This window comes from Acomys minous, assembly GCF_964271855.1.
Source record: "Acomys minous genome assembly, chromosome: 13".
Classification (NCBI taxonomy): Eukaryota; Metazoa; Chordata; class Mammalia; order Rodentia; family Muridae; genus Acomys; species Acomys minous.
The window spans coordinates 84,973,509-85,001,471 of NC_140495.1; the positions used below are offsets into that span (position 1 = coordinate 84,973,509).

A 27,963-nucleotide genomic window follows, 5' to 3' on the forward strand; every position below is an offset into this window, starting at 1 on the left:
CACACGGCGTACTTGGCTGCGTGCGGCTACGTGGCGGAGCCGGCGGAAGTAGTTCCTTCGCTAGCTCCGGAGTGTTTGTGTTTTGGTTCGTGAGGGAGCCGCCGGGCGGTCTGAGGGGAGGAGACCGAGGGAAGAGGAGGAGGAGGAAGAAGAAGAAGTCGGAACTCGAGTGCGGCGACTGCGGAGGAGGAGGAGGAGAGAGGAAGGCGGAGCGCAGAGGCGGAGACGCAGCCCGGCGGCAGGGGCGGCACGGCGCTCGGAGTCCCGCGCCGGCCAGTGCGAGAAGCTGCGAGCAGGCGACGGCGCTGCAGCCGCGGCGCATCCCATCTCCGGGCCGTAACGCGGTGGCCTCGCTGCCGGGAGCCGCGCCCCAGGTAAGCCGCTGTCGGGCCGCGCCTCCCGCGTCCCGGGGGGCTGTGCCGAGGCCTCCCGAGCCGCCGCGGGGCCTCGGCTCCGGTGACTCATCCGGCCAGCAGCTCCGGAGGCCGGGATGCAGGGAGCCGCTGACGGAGCGGCGGGTGTCACCACCCTCTTCCCTTCACAAGATGGCGTCGTGGGAAGCGCCCGGGGCCGCGGCGGTGTCCGGCCGGGTCCGAGCGGGGCCGCCTGGCGTCGTGGGTAACGGGGGTGGGGTGGGGGTAGGTGGCCCGGGAACGTGGCCGCAGGGCCCTGCGGGGCTGCCGGCCCTGGCACCGCGGTTTGCTTTTCGGGTGCTTCCGGACGAGGATCCATCCAGGCCTCCAGCAGGTGTGGATTGGGGGAGCTCCGCCTACCTCCCGACTGCCTCGGCCGGGCTGGGTGATCGGTGGGGTCCTCTCGTCTTCATCCGTGGGAGGTGGTGAACCGAGGCCCCGCGGGTCTTCGCGAGCAGGTTAATAACATCCTGTCACTTGCAGAAGTGTAAAGCTCTGACTGTCACACTTGGCGGATTTAGTTTTTGCCTTACTGAAATGGATTCAAACTGCTGAATCAGTTGCCTTGCCCGTAACTAATTTAAAAAACAAAAACCCTATGAGTAAGTCTTTCGAAATACTCAGGACTGCCCAGAATCGTTCTTAATGTAAAATTTGAACAAACTACGCATTTGTGCCACGCACAGTTTAAGGGCTTAGTAAATATCAAAAGACTACCTAAAGAACCGTGTAACATAATTACTATTTTAAAGATTTAAGATGCTTAGTATACAAAAGGTTTTTTGTTTTTGATTTTGGGGGGAAATAATGAGTACAGAGCCTCTGTGCGCTGAGTAAGAGCTTCCCTGATCTACTCCCAGGCCTTGCACTTAACTTTTAACGTTAATATTGTGGTCAATCTCTGTATGTTTATAATATGGCTTATTTCCTGTTTGAGGTCTTTGGAAGTAAAGATTCAGTAGCTTTGAACTTTAAAAAGCATTGACTCTAGAGGCGCCCACCTGTCCTCCCAGCACTCTGGATCCAGAGCTCCAGGTCATTCTTGACCTATCCTGGGCTAACTCAGGCTCTAAGTCCCGGCATTGGGAGGACAGAAAATGCTTTAAAAAGCAAGACTATGTTCAAAATTTTGTTTCTATGAGAATCTGCTGATAACTTGAAATTTTTGAAGTACCATAGACATTCAGAGCAAGCTTTGTCCCGGATAAATCATTTGCTGTTTTGTAGGTACAGGACACTTGGGAAACATTTAAGATGACAATATGTTTATCTGAAAGTGTGTTTGTGCCTTTTCAGCCTGCGTTAGTCTATTGATCTACAAGCATTATCTCAGCAAGAGGACGTTTTAATTGCCAATTTCAAACACTTTGCACCTAGTAGACACTGTATTAGAGGCTACATATGTTGCCTTACTTAGTTCTCACAGTTGCTATGCAGTTTTACAATATAATGGATGTAGAAATTTGCAAACTAAAACTTTGCTTAAACAGAAATAGCTGGGACTAGACTTCAAAATCTGGGTGGTTTCTCAGATTGGGGTGAAGGAGTTTTATTGATTTGCTTGGAGACAGGCAATCACTGTGTAGCTCTGCAATACTTGAAATGTTTTGTTGTAGACCAGGCTAGCCTGGAACCCACAGAGATGCATCCACCTTCCTCTGGCTCCTGAGTGCTGGAATTAAAAATCTTGGACTATCATGCCTGTTGTTTTGAGTCAGGGCTTTGCTATATACTTCTGACTGACATGCTCTGTCAGCTTCCCAAGAGCTAGGACCACAGGCAAGTTCCATCATACCACATTGGAAAGTTGTTTTATTTATGTGCTGTTGGTTAGAAGCAACTCAAACATCATTTTATCTACAAATGTCTCAATATTAGTAAAGATAATGTTCAAAACTAGTAATTAGATCAGGCTAAGATGTATCTTAAAAACCAAGCAGGGCTTGGTGGGGCATGCCTTTATTTCCAGAACTCAGGAGGCAGAGGCAGATCCAGGGTTACATAGAGTGACTTTGTCTTAAAACAACAAAAGCAACAGCAACAACAAAATAACCAAAGGCCACATGGATATGTTTATCGATGGATTTGTCATTATCAAGAGCGTTCCATGTATCAACTCATGGGGAATACACGTTTCTTGAAGTCCAAATTAAAAGTGGCTGCGTGGGGGCAGAGAATTTTTTTAGGGAAGAAATCCTTAGTATGTTTTGATGATAATAAGCTTATAAGCCACATTTATTTTAGATTATGTGTGTAGTGTATGTATATGTATGTTCCTGTGTGAAGGCGTATGCATTTCACAGCATTTTTGTGGAGAACAAATTTCTCTGGAGATCAAAGGGACAACATCAAGTCTTGATCCTCACCTATTCATTGTACATGGGTCCCAGGATCCAAACCTAGGCTTAGACTGCAAGTGCCTTACCCAGTGATCTTTCTCCTCTAAATGTTTTGAAACAAGGTCTCTCTGTAGCCCGGGTTAGTGGGGGTGGGGGGACAGAAGGGGTGGGGACTTCACAGCCCTCCTTCCTTCAGTTACTGGGATTATAGGTTTGCCCCCGTCCAGGTTCCATATATTGATAAAAGGTTGGAGTAAACTATTAAGGTTGACTTGTGAATATGCTGAAAGGGTATTTCAAATATTTACCTCTTCAACTGGCCTGGTGGCGCAGGCCTTTAATCCCAGCACTCAAGAGGCAGAGGCAGGAGGATCTCTGTGAGTTCCAAGGCCAGCCTGGTCTACAAAGAGTCTAGAACAGCCACGGCTATACAGAGAAACTCTGGAAACTCTGGAAAAACAAACCAGTTTTACCAAGATTAAAATAAGCTGGATGGCTTAGTGCACATCGTAAGAGCCTGGAGTATTAAGATCACTATTCAGTTCTACTTTGTGACACCCTGTCTAAAGAGGAGGGAAGGAGACTGACACTCAGGCCAGCTTTTTCCAAATACATTGCTAACAGAAAATAATGCATATATTGTTTGCCCAAAAGCTATCCCCTCCCCAAATTACTGTAAGTAAATAAGTCACTCCTAATCCTACCAGATAGAGAAATGCTTATTATTCAGGCAGAAACATGGGAGTTAAAGAATACTTGGTGTTTGGGAATTAACTTATTAAATGAAAAATATATCATTTAATGGAAGCCTTCAAATAGTAAGCCCTAGGGTTTGTTCTAGAAGCTTTCCATTTACAAGCAGTTTTCTTCAAAATAACATGACATTAGAGCCTGATTTTTTTTTCTTCTCCCTTCTTTACTTTCAGTTTTTTGGTAGTTTTAGTTTATATGTCTGTGGATTTGTGCTTGTGAACGCCAGTGCCCGAGAAGGCCTGAGGATGTCAAATTACCTGGAGCTGGTGTCACAGGTGGCTATGAATCATCCAGTAAGCTAAACTCCAGTCACCTAGAATTGGAGTACTCACACTAAACTGCCATCTACCTCTCCAGCACCTAGAGCCTGAATCTTCATCGATCTCTCAGATTGCTCCTCACAATTGCTGTGTGAGCTCAGTGAAGTTGCTTAACCTTTCAGTGCCTGTTTGCTCATGCATAAGGATTATAATAGTGCTTGATACTGTACAGTGGCTGTGTTAAGTATGTAAACTACCAACTGGGACAAAGTCATGTTGTTTTGTTTTTGTTTTTGTTTCTGCCTGTTTGTTTGATTAATTGATTGTTTTGGACCTAGAGCCTGCTGTTTGCTGGGCAAGCACTTTACCAATCCCCAGCTCCAGAGTCAAATTGTTGAAGGTTGCTGTTTTGTTTTGCAGTAAGGTCTTGCATGTTATCTGTGGCTTTGAGATTTCTGCCTCAGCCTTCCCAAGGTTGGAATTGCTGTTGCCACCACACCCTAATGAAAGCTTCACCTCTGTTATTAATTTCTTTCTCTCTCATTAAATTTTCTTGGTTAACATACAAAGAGTTGGGTGATGTATACACACTGGTCATGTTTTCGTTTGTGTCCTACTTTGTGTTCTTCCCCCCCCCCACTGCTGTTCCCTGTCCTTCTCATCCACCCCCTTCTCTGTAGACGAGATCCCTTCTGCTTTCATGACACGTGGATTCTATTATTTTTTTCTTCTTCCAGACCTTTTCCTTCATTTCTTTAGATTTTTCACACTTTTTGAAGGTTAACTTGAGGTGACTTTAGGCATTATTTCCGTGAAAGGTGGTGAAATAAACTAAATGATATTGCCTGTCTAGTTGGTCATTACAATATTCTGATTAAACTTACTAAACTAACCAATACTGATTTACTTAGTTTTTATTTATTTATTTATTTACTATTTGTGTCTATACAGGTATTTTCGCCAGAAAGAAAACAAAATTGATATCTTGCATCCTGGAAGTTCATTTAGGAATCTGAAATTAGAGACTTCTTTCAAATTTGGACATGGCTAATCGAGGAGCAACAAGACCCAACGGGCCAAATACTGGAAATAAAATATGCCAGTTCAAACTGGTACTTCTAGGAGAATCAGCTGTTGGCAAATCAAGCCTTGTGCTTCGCTTCGTGAAGGGCCAATTTCATGAATTTCAAGAGAGCACCATTGGGGGTGAGATTTTCCTTACTTTACTTTTAATCATTTAACTGAATCATACATTAACAAATATTTCTTGTAATGTGATTTCAAATAACTAAATAGATCATGCAGGAAAGAAAAATAAAAGGCTTTAGCAGACCTTGAACATTAAAATATACTTTATGGGCTGGAGAGATGGCTCAGCCATTAAAGGCTGGGCTCACAACCATAAATAAAATATACTTTATTTTGATGTTTTGTTTTTAAACAAGGTGTTGTGCCTACGCTATTCTAGAATTCCTATGAACTTTCAACTGGCCTCTCTCCACCTTTTAATTATTGGGACTACAGGTGTACACTCACGGCCCAGTGTGGGTTTTTGGCTCAAGCAATATTTAATTGGGGGGCAGGGAACGAACGTGACTACAAAACACAAAATTGTTTAGGTAGGAAAGTCTTTATTCAAAACATCTTGTCAGCCTGGCATGGTGGTGCACGCCTTTAATCCCAGCACTCGGGAGGCAGAGGCAGACAGGCTGTTGTGCGTTCAGGACAGCATGATCTACAAAGTGAGTCTAGGACAGCCAAGGCTACCCAGAGAAAGCCTGTCGGGGTTGGGGGGGTGGGGGGGGACATCTTGTCCTGTAGCCCTGTTTCCAGCGAACTCTCGGAAATCCTACTTCCCAACTGCTGGGGTTACAGATTTAGTTCACCATACCTGATCTATTTTATTTTTGAGACAAGGTCTCCAACCTAGCAGTGCTTTATTTCATAGTTTGTTGTTGTTGTTGTTGTTGTTATTGTTGTTGTTTTTCCGGGGAGTGAGACAAATGGAGCCTAGAGTGGCCTGGAACCAGAGCTAGGGAGTTGTGGATGACCCTGAATATCTGATCTTCTACCTCCTGACCATAGAGATTGCAGGGAGATCACCACACTCTATGTTAGTGATGCTGGGAATGAAACCCAGGGGTTTGTGCATGCTAGGAAAGCGCATTCTCAACTATCGTGCGCCTTGATCACTAATTTCTAACACAAATTTTTTATCCACCCTCCAGTGCATACTACTTTTGTTAGAGAAGTCACATGCTTATTTTCCTTTTACATGAAACAAAAATAATAGTACCCTACCTGAAATGAAAACAGGTGTTCTTAGCTAATGTCTGGCAAAAAATAAATGTTTATAAAGTATTAACTAAACCAATAACAGTGTAACCTTTTTGCTCGGTCATTTTTAGCGTTGTTAATGTATAATAATATTTTGGATGCTGCCTGATTAGTATTTAATTTAGGATTTAAAATTTTTGATTAAGTAGGGGCTAAAGAAATGGATGAGTTAGGAATACTGGTTGTTCCTCCAAAGGTAAGAACTTTAGGCCCAGATTTTATTTAGACCAGTGGTTCTCAACCTGTGGGCGGTGACCTTTTGGGGCGGGGGGGGGGGGGGGGTCGAATGACCCTTTCACAAGGGTTGCACATATCAGATATCCTGTATGTCAGATATTTACGTTGTTATTCATAACAGCAGAATTACAATGTGAAGTACCAACAAAATAATTTTATGGTCTGAGATCATCAAAACATGAGGAACTGTATTAAAGGATCACAGCATTAGGAAGGTTGTGAACTTCTGACTTAGACAATAAGGTTTCTTTTCTTTTGGTTTTTCGAAACAGGGTCTTTCTGTGTAGCCATGGTTGTCCTTGGCTCACTTTGTAGACCAGGCTGGCCTCACACTCACAGCGATCCACCTGCCTCTGCCTCCCAAGTGCTGGGATTAAAGGCATGCGCTACCACGCCTGGGTTTGACAATAAGGTTTCTTACTAAAATTTACAGTTGATAGGCATAGTGATGTGTCCCTTTAATCTGAGCACTGAGGAGGCAGAGGCAGGTTCATCCTTCTGAATTGGGAGGTAGAGTCAGGAGAATCAGGAATTCAGGTTAGCTTGGCTTTGAGTCTGAGGCTAGCATGCTCTACATGAGATCCTGTCTCAGAACACAGTACCACTAACAATGTGAGAGCATAGTGTAAGTCGCATACCTTTAAATCCCAGCCCCCTGGAGGCTCAGGCCAGTCAAGGCTGCATGGTGAGACCTTGTCTTAAAAAAAAAATTAAAGATAAAATTTAGAGCAACACACTTCATGTTTTTACTGGACAGTCTGAGACATGAGGATTGCTGTGAGTTTGAAGGCAGCCTGGGCTACATGAGAACTGGCTCAATAAGAAAAACAACCAAGTAAATGGTAACAGATGTCAGGCATGGTTAATCCCAGCACTCGGGAGGCAGAAGCAGGGGATTGCTGTGAGTTCAAGGCCAGCCTGGTTTACAGAGTGAGCCAAGGCTACACAGAGAGAACCCTGTTTAGAAAAACTGGAAAGAAAAAAAAAAGTAACAGATAAAATACAAAAATACAAAACAAATACTTCCTAAACCCGAGACCCCCCCCCAAAGAATTTAGTTCTCCATATGCATTCACATAAATAATATGAACATTTTACAACCAAGTTTCTGGAATTAGGCATGGTAATTTTTTTTTTTTTTTTTTTTTTTTTTTTTTTTGAGACAGGGTTTCTCTGTGTAGCGTGGCTATCCTGGACTCACTTTGTAGACCCGGCTGGCCTCGAACTCACAGCGAACCGCCTGCCTCTGCCTCCCGAGTGCTGGGATTACAGGCGTGTGCCACCATGCCCAACTGGCATGGTAATTTTTAATAATTTTAAGTTCATTTCTTGGTTTTCACAAAATGTGGCCAGTCATGTAGACTGTGCTAAGTGGATTTTACTCAACATCAAATGAGTTAGTTCCTTGTTTGTTAGAAGAGTATCTGGGAGAGAAAGTACAGATGAATGGAGTCATGTATGTGTATATGTTGTTCCTCATTATATATAATTAGTGATAATTTAAAATAGTGGTGTGGATCTTTTGTGCTTTCAATTTTAAAATGTGTATGAGAAATAGTGGGTATTTTTATTAGCTTAGTTTCTTGTTTGTTTGGCTTTTTTGTTTGTTTTAGAGACAGGGTTTCACCATGTAGCCCAGATTGGCCTTGAACTCATAACCATATTGCCTTATCCTGCTGGAATTATTGGCTTGCACGCTATACCCAGTGTTTTGCTGTTGTTTGTTAAGACAGTGTCTATGCATGTGATCTCTGTTGGTCTTATTTATCGTTATATTTATGTATTACATGAGTATGGACAGAAGTATGCCACGATGCATATTTGGTGGGCAGAGGACAACTTGTCTGGAGTTGGCTCTCCTTCTACCCCAGGGTTCCAGAGATCAAACTCAGGCTGTCAGGTGCTTTTTTTAACCCACTGAGCCATTTTTGCCCACCTTAAAATTAACGTGTGTGTTTGATTCATTTGTCAAATAGCAAATGCATGTATCAAAACTGTCTGTGTACATGTGACCTTTATTCCTCAGTTACACCTTGCTCTGTCCATATAGGGCCCCAGGAACAGGCTGAAGCAGTGAGGGGATGAGGAAAAGACGGATCGTGGACACACAAATAGCCGGGATGGGGTGGACTGCGATCTCTGCTGGGAAATCACAGCACTCCAGAAGCTCAGCATATTTATTATGTAGAGTTGAACAGGGAGGGAGGCAGGTCTACTGCATACAACAGAGCAAGGAGTAGTGGTTGTTACATATAGATAGTCCAGACTGCTGGCTTGCAACTGGGTCAAGGAGACAGGTTTGACTAAACTTGGCAACAGCAGTCCCTGTATGGGAACAGTCCCCAGGCTAAAAAAATCCCAGCAAAAAAAAAGCTAGGATGGAAGTTTTCTGCTCACACTGCCAAAGCTCATACTCAGTCCACCAATAAAGGATTTGCTATTGCTCTGAGCTGTGATGTGACATGGTCCATGTGAACCCATGTCAACAACACACATTCACTTAGGACCTTATACAACCAGGGCTTTCTACAATGCCTTAATAATTAACTATGGGGGAAAATACTTTTATTTTCCACCACCCCACCCCACCCCCAAAAAAGCCAACTGAAAATTTTACAACTAACTGTATTTTTATTTTATTTGTCTTTGGGGTTTTGATATAGGGTCTCTGCAGCATAAGCTGGCCTGGAATTCGCAGCAATTTGCCTTAGCCTCCTGCGATGTGTCAGCATACTCAAGTTTCACATTGTTGATAGGAACTGTTGGCTGTGTTTTGTGTTTTATTTTAGATAGGATCTCATGTAGAGCAGGCTGGCCTCACACTCACTGTGATTCCCCTGTTTCCACCTCCCCGAGTTCTAGGCCTACAGATGGATGTTACTACCATGCCTTGCTTTTATTAAAGCTGCTTTTTAAGGAAATGGTATAAGACCCAGATGTGACAAAGGAGATTATCATTTGAAGCAAGCTGGACCTTGTTTAATAAATTGTTTTGATTAATTTTTTTTTAAAAAGGGTACTTTTAAAATACTTTGCTATTTCTCTTTCTAGGTTTGTTGTTTCTATTTGGCTTTGAGTTTCTTGCTTGGGTGTTTTTGTTTTTTCAAGACAGGGTTTCTCTGTGTAGCCCTACCTGTCTTTGACTCTTTGTAGTCCAGACTGGCCTCATACTCATAGATACCCACTTGACTCTGCCTCTGCAGTTGGGTTTTGAGAAGATCTCTATCTTTCAGCTTAGTAGTGATCTTCCTGCCTCAGCTTCCCTGAGTGCTGAGATAGTAGGCATGAGCCACCACATCTAATTTATTGTGTTAATACAAAGATAAAATTAGTATTTGGTGTCATTTGGTTTTAAGTGAGAAAATATTACCTTTATGTCCATGAGTTTGTAGGTTGTATTAGATCTTGGTAGAAATTTGATTTTTCATACTAGTTTATGCCAGTTAGGACCTAAGGATATGTTTCAGTAGTTATATTATCAGTCCTCTGAGTTGTGAATTGAAAATGTTACTCTGTGTAATTGAAGTATTGCTGTTGAATAGGATCAATATAAATCCTGTGCTTTTATAAACATCTGAGCCCTGTTTACATATTTTATAAATGAGAGGATTGAACTGGGTAAGGGTTTCCAAGAACACCTTTTGTTGATGTTTTGTGTTATTTACGATTCTGTTGAACCTAGATCCTCATGCATACTAGGCTAGTGTTCTACCACTGTGCTATTACATTCCCAGCTCCAGGTGGTCTTTTAAGTTGCATGTTGCATGTCATGGTGCACACTTAATCCCAACACTTGAGAAGCAGAAGTCGAGTGATCTCTGAGTTTGGGGCCAGCTTGGTCTACAGAGTGAATTCCAGGACAGACAGGGCTCATAGTGAGACTGTCTCAAAAACAAAACAAAAAATAATGAGGCTGTATTCAGTGGCAAAGAGATTGCTTAACATACATAAGATCTTAGTTTCAACAACCACCCCCCACACACACACACACGGATGCAGTATCACAGAAGATATTGTCACACATACACATATTTAATATGGTCAGATAGTTTATCTTTTTTACTCTCTTAAAATTGATTGCAAAGAGTTATTGTGAATCATGCATATCATGTCTCAGTTTCATTAGGGTTAGGGTGCTGATGCTGTTCAAGTATTTGAAGATGTTCAGAATGACTTGATTAAGGAGCGCTAAGCTAGGTAACTACCACTGCTGGTTCACTTGACCATTCTGTTGTAAACTGGAATGTAGTAGATGGCCTGAAATTGATTACCTATTTCCAAGCACAGTTCTACTTGAAATCACATGTGACCTGCCTATGTTAGTTGTGTATAATGGTATATGCCTCTAACCCCAGCACTTCGGAGATGGCAAGAGGGTAAGTTCAATACCAGCCTCAAGTATGTAGTAAGTTTGACATCGTCTCCCCCAAAAAGGAGACAATAATTCAAGAAATTTTTATGATTAATTTGTTTTTGAGACATTTTTTTTTAGCCCAAGTTAACTTTGAATTCACTGTAGTGATGACCTGTTCCTTCTGCTTTTATATTCCTAACACCAGAATTATAGGGCACTGAGCCTGGAGTATGCAGGGTTTGAACCCACCAGTTAGTATATGTGTCAGTGAGGGTACTTCAGTGCCGTGGCTTACATGTGTAAGTCAGAGAACTAATTTTGGGAGTTAACTCCCTTTTGCTGTGTTTCCAGAGTTGGGCCTCAGGTTAGCTGGCCCAAGTTTTTGTTTTTACGTTATCAACTATTGGGCTGGAGAGATGGCTCAGAGGTTAAGAGCACTGACTGCTCTTCCAGAGGTCCTGAGTTCAATTCCCAGCAACCACATAGTGACTCACAACCATCTATAATGTGACCTGGTGTCCTCTTCTGGTCTGCAGGTGTACATGTAGGCAGAGCACTGTATACATAATAATAAATAAATAAATATTTTTTAAAAGTTATCAACTATCTTGATATAAACATAAATTTTTATTGGTATAATGTCTTATACTTTTCTCTTTTTGTATTGTTAATATTAGGGACTGAAGCTAGTGCTTCACCCGTGCCAAACAAGTGCCCTGCCTCTGAGTTATATCCCAGGCCACCTTTTTTCACTCTTATTTTTAAGACAGTTAAGTTGTTCTGGCTGTTTTTGAACTCATTGTGGCTCACAGCAGGACTTGAACTCTCAGAGCAGAATCTTCCTCAACCTCCAGAGTAGCTGAGGATTTTTAGGTCCAGTCCTATCATTGGACTATCAGTACTTTACAAATCTCTCCACCTTTTCCTTCTTGATTTCCTTCCCCTTCTTCCCTTTATTTTTTTTGAGACAATTTTGTTGTATAGCCCAGGCTGGCCTTGAAATTATGGGGGGGAGGGGCAGTTCAGAACAAGATGTACTCTTTTTATCTTTGAACAACACATAAACTAACAGGAGTACATTTTTTGGCTATGTTGTATTTTTATCTATTTTGTAAATGTTTGGTTTTTGCAAGAAGTTGAGACTAAAAAATCAGAGTACACATGACAAGCATTGTGTTGTATAATTGAATATTTGGAAGTTATTGACTCTAATAGATCAGCTAAAGAAAATACTGTGAAAATTATTTTTCAAAAACCATGTCTTAGAAAAGGAGCTAGAAGGCTGGGGGGAGTGGCACATACCTTTAATCCCAGCACTGTGGAGGCAGACTGATCTCCATGAGTTCCAGGCCAGCCACGGCCGCATAATGACACTCTTGTCCAGAAGAAAAGGCGGTCAGGGGAGAAGGTAATGGAATTAAGGTTCCCAGTGGGCCTCTAATACACCACTTTACTATTTGTCCTTCGATGGCACCTCTTTCTTGCTCCCCTCCTATATGAAACTTTTACGGTTGTACATTACTTCACAAATTATGTTTGCATGTAGTTGCAAATACGGGGATTGGAGGGTGACTTGGAGTTGTTCTCTCCTGCCACCATGTGGGTCCTGGGAATTGGACTCAGTTGTAGCAAGTTGACCTTTTGTGTTTACATCAGCCTAGGCTTTACCTGACAATAGCTGAGTTTGAGTGTTGTGAACGAGCCAGATAGAAGCTAGAGGCTTTTTTATGACCAAGCTCAAATTACAATGTAAGTGCCAGTTATGCTGTAAAAAAAAATGTAGTGTTACACCATATAGTGCAGATAGGTCTATTGGAACATGCAGTCTGCTCTGAGATCTTAACAGATGAGCTTCTTCAGTTTTCTTTATAATGGTTATATGCCTATTCCATTTTATTTGTTAATGATAAAATTTCTCAATGTTCTCTAAAATTTTTAGCTACCCTTGTGCGTGTGTATACACACACACACACACTCTCTCTCTGTCTGTCTCTCTCTCCCTCCCCGCCTCCCTCCATGGTGCGGGGGTGGGGAGTGGGGGTGGGACCAAATCAAGATCTTTGTAAGTTATGCAAAAAACGCTCTGCTGCTGAGAGTGCACCCAGCTCCAATGTTAGACATTTAACCCTTACTTTTCTGTTTGCAGTTTCAGGTTACAGTCCAGTAAACATCTTCAAATGTCTGCTCCTGAACTTATTTCTGTAATTGATTCTTACATATGGTAATAAAACCAAAAGAAATTTTACTGACTAAGATTTAAAGGGCTTCTGTCTTTTCATAAGTTTTCTCCCTTATAACACTTCTGTTTCTATGGGAGTCTTGCCTTAATTCCTGTAAGTACCTATAACTGTTAATCTGGATGGATTTGGGAGGCTAACTGATTTGTTGTTGTTTTGGCCTGGAACTCAAAACATCCTCACACTTCAGCTTCCCAAGTGCTGACGTTACAGGGATATATACCACCACCAGCTCCGTTATCTGTGCTGGCTTCCCTATCTCTACTGGGTATGGCAACGTAATCCCAGCATTCAGGAGCCAAATTAAGGGCTAGTCTGCTCTTTTTAAGGAGTCTTACGCCAGCCATAGTTAGCTACATAGCAAAGCCCTGGTTTTATTTATTTTTTAAGACCTTTAAAGTGTGTATGACTGTTTTGTTTGCCTGCATGTTTATAAGTATACCACCTGCATGCCTTGTGTCTGAGGTCAGAGGAGGGTATGGATACCTTCTATCTGCAGGCACAGGTAGTTGTGAACTGCATGTGGGCGCTTAATATGGGTCCTCTACCAGAGCAACAAGTGAGCTATCTTCCAAAGCTCCCAGCCTTATGACCCTCCCCCCACTTATATGTTGTAATAAAAACTATTATCTATGGCTAAAGTGTTTTGTAAACTTTTTTTCACATAGAACTGTGCCCCTTAAAGCTAAGTTAATTGTATTTACTTTTTCTGTGGTGTATGTTCAGGGATTCATACACTACATAGGCTTAGCTTTTGTTTGGTTTTTATTTTATTTATTTATTTTTTACCACAAGAAAGACTTTATTACCAGATGGGCAGTGTAAGTAGTTAGGTGACAAATAAAATCATTAATTCAGCATTTCTTGTTTTTTGGCTTGCTTTGTTGGTTTGTTTGGAGACAGGGTTTCTCTGTGTAGCCTTGGCTGTCCTGAACTCATACTGTAGACCAGGCTGGCCTCGAACTCACAGCGATCCACCTGTCTCTGCCTCCCAAGTGCTGGGATTAAAGGCGCGCACCACCACTATCCGGCTTAATTCAGCATTTCAAAATATCTCCACTTTATTAAGATACTAATCCCCCTTTCCTGGTCTACTAGGAATTAACATCAAGATATTTACTAGTACTCCTCACAGTCTCTGCATCCTTCCTGGCTTCTATTTTTTTCTTGACTTTCTTTCTTTTCCTTTCCCCTTTGCCATTTTTCTTATCTCCCCCCTCCTTTTACAAAAAAAAAAAAAAAAAAACTAAAAATACATATAAAAGAAACCATCAAGATTAGTATATGGGTGTTTTGCCTACATGTATGTCTGCACACAGTGTCTGTGGGGCCATAGGAGGATGGATTCCCCTGGAACTGGAGTTACAGACTTTGTGAGCTGTCACATGGGCGGGAAAATTGAGCCAGGTCCTCTAGAAGAACTGTCAGTGCTCTTAAAGTACTGAACCATCTCTCTAGCCCCATTATTTCTTTCTTTGCAATGTGTACCTTTATTCTGCTTCTTACAAAGGAAATGCACTCTGCGAACAAAGACTTCATTAGACTTTGAAGATACAACTGGCATTTTTAACTCTGAAAGTTTAAATGCTGACTTGGTTTGGTTTTGGTTTTTAAAAAGACAAGGCTAACAATATAATCCTGGCTGGCTTTCGACTTGAGACATTATAGATGGTTATGAGCCACCATGTGGTTAGGAATTGAACTCCTGACCTCTGGAAGAGTAGTCAGTGCTTTTAACCTCTGGGCCATCTCTTCAAGCAAGCCTGGAACTCAATAGAAACACAAAGCTGGCCTTGAATTCTTGGCTGTTCCTCTGCCCCAGGCTACTGAGTGCTGATATTACAAGCAGTTTCCACCACAGTAAATACTATAGGATATATTCTAGTACCAGAGTTAAAGTAGGAGAGGAATATCAAGGTATGGTGGAAATGGCTTGTAGGATGGGTTTGCTGGTTGGTTAAACTGAGGAGCCATATATGAACTAACCTTTGTTTACCACTCTAAAAGGCAGTGGGACCTGGGAAAGTGGAGACTAAAAATGAGGCAGACTAAAGTCTCATGCAGTACCCAACTTTATTCAGAGCATTAGGCAATTTATACCCTTAGGGTTAACAAAAATCACCTGAGTAAAGTTGTCATGTGTTCACTAGGACAAGCTGTGCATGGTCAAAACAAAAAAAGTTTCTTTAGAGGCATATAAATTAATAACAATAACCAGTTGTAGTGAATAAAGTGAACGCCTATCCGTTACACTTGGGAATGTCATGAAAGCATAATCCAAAATCCTATTTTTTAAGAAACTGAGGTCAGAAGACTTGTTTTCTTGGAGTTTTCTCAAAAGCACAAGAATTCTCATACAACTCCATTCTTGGGCCATGTTTTGACAAACCCTTATATTTATGTATGGGTCTAAGCCCAGGCTAGGCTCAAATTCATGATTCTTCTACTTCCAGTGAATAAATGCTGGGTTACAGTCTTGCATCACCATGCCCAGTTTAAAGTATCCTTTTATAATGTCACTGTTTGTTAAAATTAAAATCAGAATAGAAACAGCGGCACTTGCCATACAGCCTGACCTGAGTTCAATCAGTGTAGCCCACACAGTGGCCAGAAAGAACCAATTCCTAAAAGTTGCCTTCTGACCTGTATATGTACTGTGGCACACAGTGTTTTTAAAGGTGTATTAATTTTACTTTATATGAGTATGTATGTCTGTGTACTGTGGTGTTCTTGGATGTCGGGTCTCTTGGAACTGTAGTTAAATGGCTGTGAGCTGCCATGTGGATGCTGGGACCTGCACCCAGGTCTTCTTCTGCAGGAGCAGAAAATGGTTTACAATTGCTGAGCCATCTCTCCAGCCCCAGTTTTTTGTTTTTTGTTTTTGGTGTGTGTGTGTGTGTACCTAGTGGATTCCAGTACAGCCAGATCTACATAGTGAAACTCTATCTCAGCATACATAAAGAAGACAGGGAAAGGGAAAGGTTAAAAAAAAAAAAAAACCTTAGAAGTAGGAGGGTGGACCCTGAAGAACTGACTCAGTAATGAAAAACACGTACTGCTTTTGCAGAGGACTAAGTTTGCTTCCCACCATCCTCTTACATAGACCAGCACACATAGTAAACATATAAAAATGACCCTTCAGCATGATGATATATCTTTAATTTCATGGCATTCCTATGTCAAAGGCAGACAGATCTTTAAATCTGAGGCCCGCCAGGGCTATATAGCGAGAATTTGTCCCAGAAACTTTTTTTCCTTAATATGAGAGAGGGTCTGAATTTAAACTTCTCATAGTAGTCTTCTGAACTATGCTGTACGCAAACAAAAAATAGTAAATTTGGTTTGTTTGTTTTTTGTTTTTTAAAGAACATAGGAACTTACAGAGACTAACAACATCCACAAGACCTACACAAGCTCAAGTCAGACAGAACTCCAGCAAAGAGAAGGAAACATCTTACCTCTAACTGTGAAGAAGCTATTTTCAGTTGATACCTCCAAAGAAAGGGCATGCTCTCCAGGGAGCTAATAGCCACACTTCAAGACAAGCTCCTTGCCTAAGAGTAGTTGGCCAACTCAAAATGGACTCCATGAGTTTCTTATGCTTTTTGTTTTGATTTGGTCTTACTGGATTTGTTGTTTAGATTTTATTTGATTTGACTTCGATTTTTTTGAGAGCAAGAATATGAAGTTTGGGAATAAAGACGATCTGGGAGAAGTTGGGAGGGTAAAGGATATGATCAAAGTTTTGTATGAAAAAAAATTTTTAAAGAGACACTATTATTTAACAGTAGCTCTGCACTGAATCAGTGAGTATGTATGTATTTGTATTACCTGAAGTGTAAAGTTGTAGGCTGGGATGTGCTTCTGTTGGTAGAGCGCTTGTCTAACACGCTTGAAGCCTTGGGTTCAATCCCTAGCACATAAACTGGTCATGATGTGGCACCAATGGGGGAGGTAAAGGCAGGAGAATCAAAAGTTCAGTGTCATCGTTGGCTATGCAGTCAATTCTAACGCACCTGGTCTTCGTGTCTTTAAAAAAACTTGAAAAAAAAAAAGATTAATAAAGATATTTTCTTTTTCAGCTGCCTTTCTAACCCAAACTGTGTGTCTTGATGACACAACAGTAAAGTTTGAAATATGGGATACAGCTGGCCAAGAACGGTACCATAGCCTAGCACCAATGTACTACCGAGGAGCACAAGCAGCCATAGTTGTGTATGATATTACAAACGAGGTGGGTATAAAAATCATACTAACCCAAAGCCAGTTTGAATAATCATTTATAGTATTTAGAATTCGGTTAAAAGATTTTGGGAAATTCATTTTTAGCCAATCATAACATTTCTGCCAAAGCTTTTATGAGTGAGGTATAAGATAATACAGTAGTACTAAGAATTTTCTTCCCACAGGGTGATGCTAGAACACTGGTTATCAATTTGTGTGTCACAACCCCTTTCACAGATGTCACCCAAGACCATCCTACAGATCAGATATTTACATTACAATTCATAATTAGCAAAATTAGTTATGAAGTAGCAGCAAAGGAATTTTGTGGGTTGGGGGGGTCACCACAACATGAGGGACTGTATTAAAGGTGTTTTCAGCATCAGGAAGGTTGAGAACCACTACATTAGAGTCTTTAAGCCTTGTTTCATAGGAAATGTTTCCTAACTCTGTTTTGAGTCTGTGCCAAATAGCTTTTCCTTTGTCTTAACAGGAGTCCTTTGCAAGAGCAAAAAACTGGGTTAAAGAACTTCAGAGGCAAGCAAGTCCTAATATTGTGATAGCTTTGTCAGGAAACAAGGCTGACCTAGCAAATAAAAGAGCTGTTGACTTCCAGGTATGTGGAATTTTACTTTACCTTAAAAGCATATTTTTATAAGTAATTTTAGAGCTTGAAAATACAAACTTTGTGGCTGGGTGTAGTGGCGGATCCTTTAATCCCAGCACTTGGGAGGCAGAGGTAGGTGGATCACTGTGACTTGGAGGCCAGCCTGGTCTACAAAATGAGTTCAGGACAGCCAAGACTACACAAAGAAACCCTGTCTCCAAAAACAAGAAAGGAAGGAAGGAAGGAAGGAAAGAAGAAAGAGAAAGAAAGATAGATACAGACTTTGAAAACAAAAATATAAAATACTAATACATAAAGTATTTTTTCTGATGAGGTCACAAATATAGCTCAGGTGATACAAGATAGATAGCACTTGCTTAGCGTATGTGTGTGTCATGGCTTCTATCCTGAGCTGCTGCATAAACCTTAAAAGGAAATTAAAAAATAGAGGCTCAGCTACTATTCATTTGAGACCAAGAAGTGTGGCTCAGCACATAAAGGCGCTGAGTTTCTATGTCTAAAACCCAGGTAGTGGAGGGAGAAAAATGGAAATTGTCCTCTAAGCTCCATATGTATACTGGCAAATACATACATAGCACACACAATAGTGTGTGTGTAAGTAAATAATGTTTGAGCCGAGCATGCCAGTTCACCCTTATAATCCCACTACTTGGGAGGCAAGGTAGGAGTATTGCCACAAACTTGAAACCAACCTCCTCTTTTCCACAGTTAGAGTGCAACCAGGGCTGCATAGTAAACCAGTCTCAAAAGGAAAAAACAAAACAAATAAAAACAAAAACAAAACCACCTCAAGCCTGTGAAAGACTTGCCGTGCAAAGGTGTTATCAGTCAAGACAACCTGGATTTCTAGAATTGAATACTGTTGTCCTGCAAGTTGTCATCTGACCTCTAGTGTGGGATCCTCTGTTTCCAAATAAATTAATGTAGCAAATTTTAAAATAGTTCCAGTTTTTAGGATATTCAAGAAAATTAATTCAGAGCACCCTCCACTACAAAGAATGCTAGTCATTTAAAAACAAAGCAATTCCCCCCGCCCTTCCGGAGACAGGGTTTCTCTGTGTAGTCTAGGCTGCCCTTGAATCACTACGTAGGCGAGGCTGGTCTCAAACTCATGGAGATCCAACTGCCTCTGCCTCCCAAGTGCTGGGATAGCAGGCGTGCGCCACCATACCCGGCCCTTTGTTTAATTCTTAAGACATCCATATGAAGGCTGTTATCTGTTATGCTGTCCAGAACAGTTAAACTCCCCAGTAAACATCTTAAGGGAGCTTCCATTATGTTCAAAAGTGGCCCTTTGCTAACAGCTCAAAGGGGCCTCAGTTGGTTCCATGGGGTCCAAAGGAAACAATACAGATAAGCTAGAAAGTGGGCAGAAATGTAGGACAGTTGAAGAGAATCATTTATAATATAGTTGGAATTTTAATGCTGTATGTATGTCATTGAAAATTAAACATGAGGGTGTAATTCAGTAGTTGTTGCCAGTGTTAAAACGGTGGATTTCTATATTTATTGCAAATTCTTTGTCTGTAAAGGGCATTAAGTAAAAATTGTCATTGTGATTAAGTAAAATTTAGAGTAAAATGATAACACTGTCCCCAAATTATTGTGATTAGTTTTAATCTTAGACCTGCTGATCAGGGTGGAATATGCAAAAAGTAAAAGAAAGTATTCATGGTAATTATCCTGCTGGTTGTTTCTTCCTTTGCCACAGCATGTTCTGCAGTTGTAATAGTAATCCAATAAGGAAATTCACAAAACATAGGCTCAAGGGACTTTTTTTTTTTTAATAAACAGGAAGCACAGTCCTATGCAGATGACAACAGTTTATTATTCATGGAGACATCAGCTAAGACATCAATGAATGTAAATGAAATATTCATGGCAATAGGTAAGATTAATAATAATATTTTTCAAGTGACAAACAAAATACATTGAATATTTGGTCCACACCCCTGTTTGATTTAACTGATACTATTTTTCTAGATCCTTTTCACTAAGCAATACTAAAGGCTGGTTTGGGAAGCAGGATGTAGTGGCCAGCATGAGAAAAAGACACTGCCTCGTTGTGGGGGAAGGAAAAAAGATTGAAGTCAGAAAGTTTCACCCTCGTCCCCTTCCTCCTCTTTTTTCCTTTCCCTTTCTTTTTCCTTCTCTTTCCTTCTTTCTTTTCCTTCCTTCTCCCTCTTCCTCTTTTTCCCTCCTTCCTTCTCCTTCCTTCTCCTGTCTCTTCTTCCTCCTCCTCTTCCTCTATTCTTTTTCCCCTTCCAATTGTATGAATTAAACCCAAGGCCTCCAACATGGTAAGCAGTCTTTGTACCTACCACTGAGCTACATTCCTAGCCCTATTAATGTCAAATTTGTAGGTGAATTCAGTGAACATTGGGTTATATAATACCCATTGATCTCATAGATAAGAGGTAGATTTTCCAAAGGTTTCACTGGAAAGCAGTCCACTTATCTGTAGGGAATATGTTCCAAGACACCCTGTGGATACCTGAAACAGTAGATAGTGTTGTCTTGTAATTTGATGCCTTTTCCATCCTAAGTATGCATCACACACTGTGGCCATAACTTGTACAGAGAATAGCAAAACTAGCATAGATTTCCTTCTCCTTCCCATTTTCACAAACATTGTTTTACATCTGGGAAAGGGATATGGCCCTTGACCTTAAAAATGGTGGTCAGTGGTACAGAGTGAGTTCCAGGGCAGCCTACACAGAGAACCCTTTCTTGAAAAGGAAACAAAGGGGAGAAAAACAAAGAAAGAATAGTAGGCAAATGCTGTGCTACTAAACCATATCCGAGTGTTGAAGATTGATTTTCCTGAGTTTCTGTTTTGTTGATGCTGAGTTCAAGTTTGGGTGTGGTGTGTATCTAGGTTAGATTAAAACTTGGGATCATTGTGCCTCAGACTCTGGAGTGGTTTATAGATGTTCCACCAGATCTGACGACGACCACCTCCTCCTCCTCCTCCTCCTCCTCCTCCTCCTCCTCCTTCTCCTCCTCCTCCTCCTCGTTCTTATTTGTTGCTTTGAGACAGGGTCTCCAGTACCTGAGGATGACCTTGTACTTGTGCTTTGGGGTCATTCTTAGTAAGATAAGGGTTGCCTGAACAAGAACACTGTGATACTAAGGTAGTCTGATAACTAAGCTGACTATTAGTAGGTAGGTAGCATATATACTATTGGCACATTAAACAAAGATGATCCATGTCTGTGGCAGGAAGCTGGGGGCAGTGTAGCATTTCAGCATGTGCCTGCGCTTTTGTTTTGTTTTATACACTTGCATCTCATTTTTTGATCCCAAGTCTTTCACTAAACTCTGAGCTATTTAGAAACCCCAAGATAGGTCTTTCTACTATTCCATAATCTACCCTCAGTGCTAGAGTTACATGTTTATGTTTTTACATGGGTGCTGAGCATACAGATTCAGATCTTCCTTAACTGAGCCTGTTTTTTTTTTTTTTCAGACAGAATTTCACTATATAGCCAAAGCTGGCCTGCAACACTAGATCCTCCTGACTCAGTCTCCCAGTTACTGGGATTATAGGGTGGAAGCACTGTTCTCAGCTAGACTACACTTTAGACTTAAGTTTTGAAACTCATAGGCTGTGGGGGCAGCTCTGTAATACAGAGTGTGTGTTGCATTCCTGAAGCCAAGAGTTTATTCCCAGCTTCCAGATTTTATTTCAAATTTTGTTTCAAATATTTCCCTTTTAAAATGAAATCCCAAGCTTAGTATTAACACATGCCATCCCAGCACTTGGGAGGCAGAGGCAGGTGGATCTCCAAGTGAGTCCACCCTGACCTATAAAGTGAGTTTCAGGACAGCCAGGGTTACACACACAGAAACTCTGTTGTGAAAAACAAAAAACAAACAGCAACAACAAAAGTAAATAGAATTGTGGTCTTTCCTTTGTAAAGTTAGCATCTCCACATAGTAAATACAGGACAGTCCAATTAACAGAAACAGTCCGTGTTGATATTCACTTCCTCCTCCTGATCTCAGTCAGATGTGCTTATAGACAGTCCTTAGAGGAGTAGGCTAGAGGGAGAAATTTATGCTCATTTCAGAACCTAACTCTGGTATTTATTATAATACAGTCTGCAGTGCTAGCTTATTCTGTGTCCCTAACACCATTGTTAATCCATTTACTGGGTATTCCTTGTAAATATGTCTGACTGAACATTTATTGTTACTATACTTTATGGTACCATCTCTGAAGCCATTTTTTTCTAGGGTGGTTCAGTGGAAGGTATCTTCCCAAACATTAGTGTTCTCTGGACCTACTTTCAGCATCTGAGATTCTAAAGATAATTAGTATAGATCAGGGGAAGGTAGGAAAAATAAAGGGTTAAAAAATGCAGTATGTAGGGTATGGCTTAGTTGTAGTCAAGCCTCAGGTTTGCTAGTACAAAAAAAAAAATCAAGATCCAGGGTTAGGTAGGCATTAGGCATAAGGTACTGCTCTATAGTATTACGTGTTGCTACTTTGTTCTGTGCAGGTGAATGTTTAGTGGGGAACATAACTCCACAGAACCTCTACTAACTGTAGAACTCAGGAAGCTATTCATGTATATTAAGTATTGCTATTTGTAAATCAAATTGAGGTTCTTCATAGCACAGTCTGGGAAAAGGTAGATGTTATTGGTCATATAATTGTGTGTTGATTAGGTTGCATAGTAATGGGCAAGTTTGGTTGGATTGGTGGTGATTATATGTCAGTAGAATTTGTTCATGTCCTGACTTGTTCTCAGAATTATTTGTGATAATCCTGGGCTCCACTGATTGTCCCCAACTAATTCTCCATAGTGAAACATGGGAAATACAGTCATACACCAACATGTCTAGCAGATTGTGTATAATAATAATTCAATGATTATAAAACAGGCTGAGTGTAGCTAAGTGGTAGTGGACTTGCCTAGTGTGCCCATGATGCAACAAAACACACTACTAATTATTAAGTAAATTGTTATTTCTAAGAGAATTGATATTAAAAATCATGTATAGTTCTAGTTAAATTTAAGTTTAAATGTTATGTCAACAGTTGGCCACTACCTACTCCTTTAAAAACACTAAAAAATTAAACTCCTTTAGTATAGCAACAAGTATCATGTGGGGTTTTTTGTTTTTTGTGGGTTTGGTGTTTCATTTTGCTTTTGGCATTAAGTAAATAATAAACATTTTAAAAGAGCAAATATACAGTCAGTCACTTAAAACTTTGGAGATAACCCAGGTGGGAAAGAGTGCTATAAATAAGCATAGCTAAATGATTTTAATATGAATATTATTTTTTGTTTATTTCTTTCTCAGCTAAAAAGCTGCCAAAGAATGAACCACAGAATCCAGGCTCAAACTCGGCCAGAGGACGAGGAGTAGACCTTACTGAGCCTGCACAGCCAGCCAGAAGCCAGTGTTGTAGTAACTGAAGTCCAGTGAACTTCCTAAATGGCAAAAAACATGGAGTTGGAACATTTAGCAGGCCCAGTGTGACTTCCAAAAAGAGACTTATGGTAGAATCAAGTTTCTAATACTGAATTATTTTGAGTGTTTTGAACTTAATTTTTAATAACATGCATGTGTTCTTCCGACTAATGTTTCGGCAGTAGAAAGGGAAATGAGAACTGTGTGTGTACACTTGTTCCATGGGAAAGTTGAGGGGAACGGTTTGTCTTCAGTGGGTGTGGACCCACCCTTAACCCACCCAGTCTCCAAACTGGGATAATAGATGTGAAAGATTCAAAATTACTAATGTATGCTTTAGAAGAACATTTTAGATGACTAAAAACATTCATGCTTAGCAACAGAAGCTAAGCAAATGATAATTTCTTCTATTGTCTAAAGTCTACATTCCATATATTAATAAAGTAATCCCAAGAAAACAGTCATACATCTCCAGAAAGATGGATATTGGTGACATCTTATTTTTCTTCAGTCCTGTTATTTCTTAAAATTTGATTGAAAAAAGTGATGTGTAACCCCATCCTGTCTTAGGAATATAAAAACTGATAAGTATATCTAATGGATAATTAGTGGTCTCTTTGTATGAGCTTTTCAAAAAAGTGGAAACAAACCAGGTATCTGATTTCTATTTAATCACTGTTGGCTATTACATTAAAGGTCTATCTGGAACAGGGAGGGGGCTCTGATTCCCTTTGGACATGATTAGTCAGTGCACTAACAATTATGTACATTCAAACTTGATTATTTTAAATATGATCTTCAGCTGTACTGTAAATAGAGTACTGCATTGTAGTCTCCATATGTTTATTATTTTCTGTAATATTTAAGAATTGCCTAAACTTATACAAAATGTACAGTTACTAAAGCAGCTAATTATTTCTTCCCCTATGAAAGGAAGGGGCTTTGCTGTTCTTACATGGCTAGAACCATAATAAACAATGTAATTGCAATTTGTAACATAAGTATTACAATGTTATTAGTAATAATCTTGAAGCGTTGTTTTTTGAAGTCCATTTATTTTGATCAGTATATTACACTAATTATTTTAGGTATTTCATTATATGAAATCTACCATGTGTCAGATGATTTAATCTATTTAAAGTGTTGATCTGCTAGCAGAACTTGTACATTTTACAGTAACTCAAAATTAGTAAGGAACAGTTCACCAGTGTTTAGTTTTATATTGAGGTGCTCAGGTTGGAATAAAGTGGTATAAAAAGCAACACTGAGTTTTCTCTCTCTTTGACATAAAGTAGTGAGCATAGTCCACATGGTATATAAAGTAGTGAGCATAATCCACATGGTATATAATCTGAAGCTTTAGCCTTCCCTTTTGCTCTTAAGAATGGTTCTCACAATCGTGATCTGCCCTAGAGTCGAACGCACTAAAGTCTTTGGTACTGTGTGTTGCTCTGGTCATTGGAATATGTCCGTGATACTCAACTTCCACTGAGAAGCATCACCATAACAGTGATGCTGTCTCTGGACCCACCTGCTAAGGCAGTGCTTATGAGTTCACAGCCAATGTACTCAGCTGCATCTTCATAGAAATTCTTAGCACAGAATTCATTCTTACTTCCCTGCTTACTGTCAATAGTGGGGGAGGTGTTAGTTTCTTTTTTGCTGCAAGCATCATAATTAGTCACTTGTGGAAATGTTGCTGCATTTTTAAGCTGATGAATGCTAGCTTCAGAGTCTATTGAATTAGATGACGTTTTCACTAGATTTGTAGTTGACATAACTTCTTCAGATTGAGGTGTGTACTGGAACAGCACGTGGATGTGATTGTCTGATGGAGAAAGATGCTCTTTCGATGGCCAGGATTTCTTTCTAGGGTCAGAAGCACATGTTTCTTTATATGTATGAAACAAGGTTATTACCAGTGCAGTGACTTCTTTCATGTCTAGAACTTCCCAAAGTCCGTTAGTGGCTAAGATGAGAAACTGACATAAATCATCTATAGGGACAGAAATTGTTTGGGGTGCGGGAATGATGAAGTTTTTCAGTGTGAGGTTTCCATGGAATCCAAGTCCCCTGGTGATTTTTATGTGCCCTTCCAGGAAGCTGTGGGCCTCATTGGAACTGATCACTGCTCCTTTATGAAGGACTCTTCTTCTTTCTTTGGTGTTTTGTGTAGTGTGTTCTTTAGTCAGGCAAAACTCTTTTCCATTTCTGCATAAGACTGCTTGCACATTACCTAAACGGGTGTAGTTTTGTTTTTTGAGAGAAAGAGAGATGGAGAGAGTAATCATCAGTTTGTATTAAAGTATGCTACTTACTAATTCAATTTAAGTGCTAAACAAAAAGTATGCCATCTAAGTATTTTTAGAATACATAAGCGCAACCCTGTACAAATATGATCCTGACCTGGGAAACCACTTAGTTCAGTCTCAGTGATAACCACTTAAAATACTTAACTAAAACTATATATAGGTCATGAAAAATAACTTCTAAATCAATTTTTATGATACTGTTTCAAAATAAGGTTTTTACTATTTCTTAACATCTATTCAGCAGATTTTTAAAATACTCAAATAAAGTTTTTTTTTTATGCTTAAATTATGTGTATGTGTGTGGATATGTGCACATGAGGAGGGTGGGTGCCTGCAGAGGCCAGAAGAGAGTATTGGATCATCCAGAGCTGAAGTTAAAGTTGGTTGTGAGGTACCCAATGTGGGTGCTGGGACCTCAGCTCTAATTCTCTTGGGGTAAAGTGTTCTTAAATACTGAAACATCTCTCCAGCACCAAGTAATTTTTTAAATTATTATTTAAAAAAACAAACAATGGCCGAGCAGTGGTGGTGCATGCCATTAATCCCAGCACTTGGGAGGCAGAGGCAAGGGGATCTCTGTGAGTTCGTGGCTAGCCTGGTCTACAGAATGTGTCCAGGACAGTTAAGGCTACACAGAGAAACCCTGTCTCGGGAAAAGAAAACAACAAGTATAACAAAAAATGGGGGGGTGGGGCTTAGAGAGGTAACCCAGCAGGAAAGAACATACACTCATCTTGCAGAGGACCTGAGTTCAGTTGCTAGCACCCATGTAGGTTGGCACACAGCTGCTTGTAACTACAGGTCTCAGGAGATCTGACACCCTTGTCTGTACTTGTGTGCACAGACCCACACACATACACATAAAAACAATAAACCCTAAAGGACAAAAAACAAAACAAAACACTCTGGGGTTAGCAGGTAAATTCATAGGACGTAGGCAACCACATTAAACTCTACAGCTGAAAACTGAAGTCCTCAGTAAGTGCAGCAGGATCATAGTTGAGAGGAACCTGTGGTGTTTGTATCATTTCATTGATATCCTTAAGGTCTAGAAATGGTCTGAACAGATTAAAAGACGCTGTTGGTAGGGGTTGGGGTTTTGATTTTGTTTTAGCTCTAAGATTTTAGGATCAGTGTATATTTAAGAACAGACAATGGTTCTCGGTACAAAATTGTGATTCACAACTTATCTGAGGTGGCATTGGTATCTGAATACTCTATGCCTGAATATTGAACTTGCTACTTTAATATGCCAGTTCTAAAAAGTAAAGGATTGTGGAACCAATGAAATGAGTAAGAGGCACTTGCTGACCTGAGTGTGGTTCCTGGAGCCCATATGATAGAAGGAGAGAACCTGCTCCCCAAAATTGTCCTCGACCTCAGCATGGATACCATGGTATATATGCACACAAGCCACACACTCTTGAGAATATTCTGCCAGATGGTGGTAGCGCACACCTTTAGTCCCAGCACTCAGAGGCAGAGACAGGTGGATCTCTGAATTCCAGAACAGCCAGGGCTATCCACAGAGGAACCTTGGCTCAAAAAACTAACAAACAAAACAAAGAATATTCAGAACTTAAATGCAGTGCTATATTTGAAATAAAAATTTTGTTGCTAATGAGTTCAATTCTATTTCTGTAATTTTTAACTTATTTTTGTTTTTTTATTTTTCTTTTATTTTGAAGTAGAGTCTCAGTGTATAGCCCAGGCTGACCTGAGAGCTTCTCATCTCTGCCTCATTGCTGGAAAAGTCTTCAATGTTTCTAGACAAAAAAAGAAAAGAAAAAGAAAAAGAAAAAAGAAACTAGGCTTAGATGGTTAAAGTCCATCCAATTGGACAGAAAGCCTAACTTGGTGGTGTCAGAGACACAGTAGTATTAGCTCATTAACCTAATGGCATGAGAGCCAGGTTGGTGGTACACGCCTGCCTTTAATCCCAGCACTCAGGAGGCAGAGGCAGGCAGATCTCTGAGTTTGAAGCCAGCCTGGTTAATAGTGAGTCCAGGACAGCCAGAGAAATCCTGTCTCAAAACAAAAGTGAAATGAATGATATTTGATCTGGGTTGATTAAAAATTGTGACCCTGAGCTATGCAAATGATGCTTCTGCAGAATGCTTAACCTTGTGTTTTGGTTATTGTTCTTTTATGCTAACTTGGGGATCTTCTCCTTTGATTCAGTAGCAGGTAAGTCAGTAATTCTGGGATGGGGAATGGGGATTGGTTTTGGTTTGGTTTGGTTTGGTTTTTAGGTAAGCTTCATGTAGCCCAGGCTGGCTTTGAACTCCCTTTGTAGCTGAGAATGTCTAAATTCTCAGCTCTGCTAGCCTGTACCATCATGCCCTGTTCTTACAGTCTTATGCATGCAACGTAGGCGCTCTGCAAACTGAGCTGTTAAGTCAATTATTGGATTTTGTCAGGTTCTAACTAACTGATACTAGCAAA

The 27,963-nt window shown here is 40.5% G+C and overlaps 2 protein-coding genes across 2 annotated transcripts in view; one reads left to right on the forward strand and one right to left on the reverse strand.

Annotated features, from left to right (window-relative positions):
* On the forward strand, positions 1 to 24,468 carry RAB5A (RAB5A, member RAS oncogene family). Its single transcript, XM_084753681.1, has 6 exons — positions 1 to 374; positions 4,717 to 4,971; positions 17,013 to 17,164; positions 17,648 to 17,770; positions 19,577 to 19,670; positions 23,096 to 24,468. Exons 2-6 carry the CDS (start codon positions 4,809 to 4,811, stop codon positions 23,209 to 23,211), a joined length of 648 nt encoding a protein of 215 aa, XP_084609807.1. The 5' UTR covers positions 1 to 374; positions 4,717 to 4,808; the 3' UTR covers positions 23,212 to 24,468.
* The window catches only part of PP2D1 (protein phosphatase 2C like domain containing 1), a 15,004-nt gene continuing 11,169 nt past the window's right edge, over positions 24,129 to 27,963 (reverse strand). Inside the window, exon 3 of the mRNA XM_084753680.1 lies at positions 24,129 to 25,442. Coding sequence (XP_084609806.1) covers positions 24,685 to 25,442 — 758 coding nt within the window. The 3' untranslated portion in view covers positions 24,129 to 24,684. The remainder of the gene's footprint in view (positions 25,443 to 27,963) is intronic.

Excerpts from the sequence above, each read along its gene's own strand:
- RAB5A (XM_084753681.1), top strand. The coding sequence starts at position 4,809 with ATGGCTAATCGAGGAGCAACAAGACCCAACGGGCCAAATACTGGAAAT. Across the intron at positions 17,165-17,647 it reads TGTATGATATTACAAACGAG|GAGTCCTTTGCAAGAGCAAA; the intron begins GTGGGTATAAAA and ends TTGTCTTAACAG. Across the intron at positions 19,671-23,095 it reads TGAAATATTCATGGCAATAG|CTAAAAAGCTGCCAAAGAAT; the intron begins GTAAGATTAATA and ends TTTCTTTCTCAG.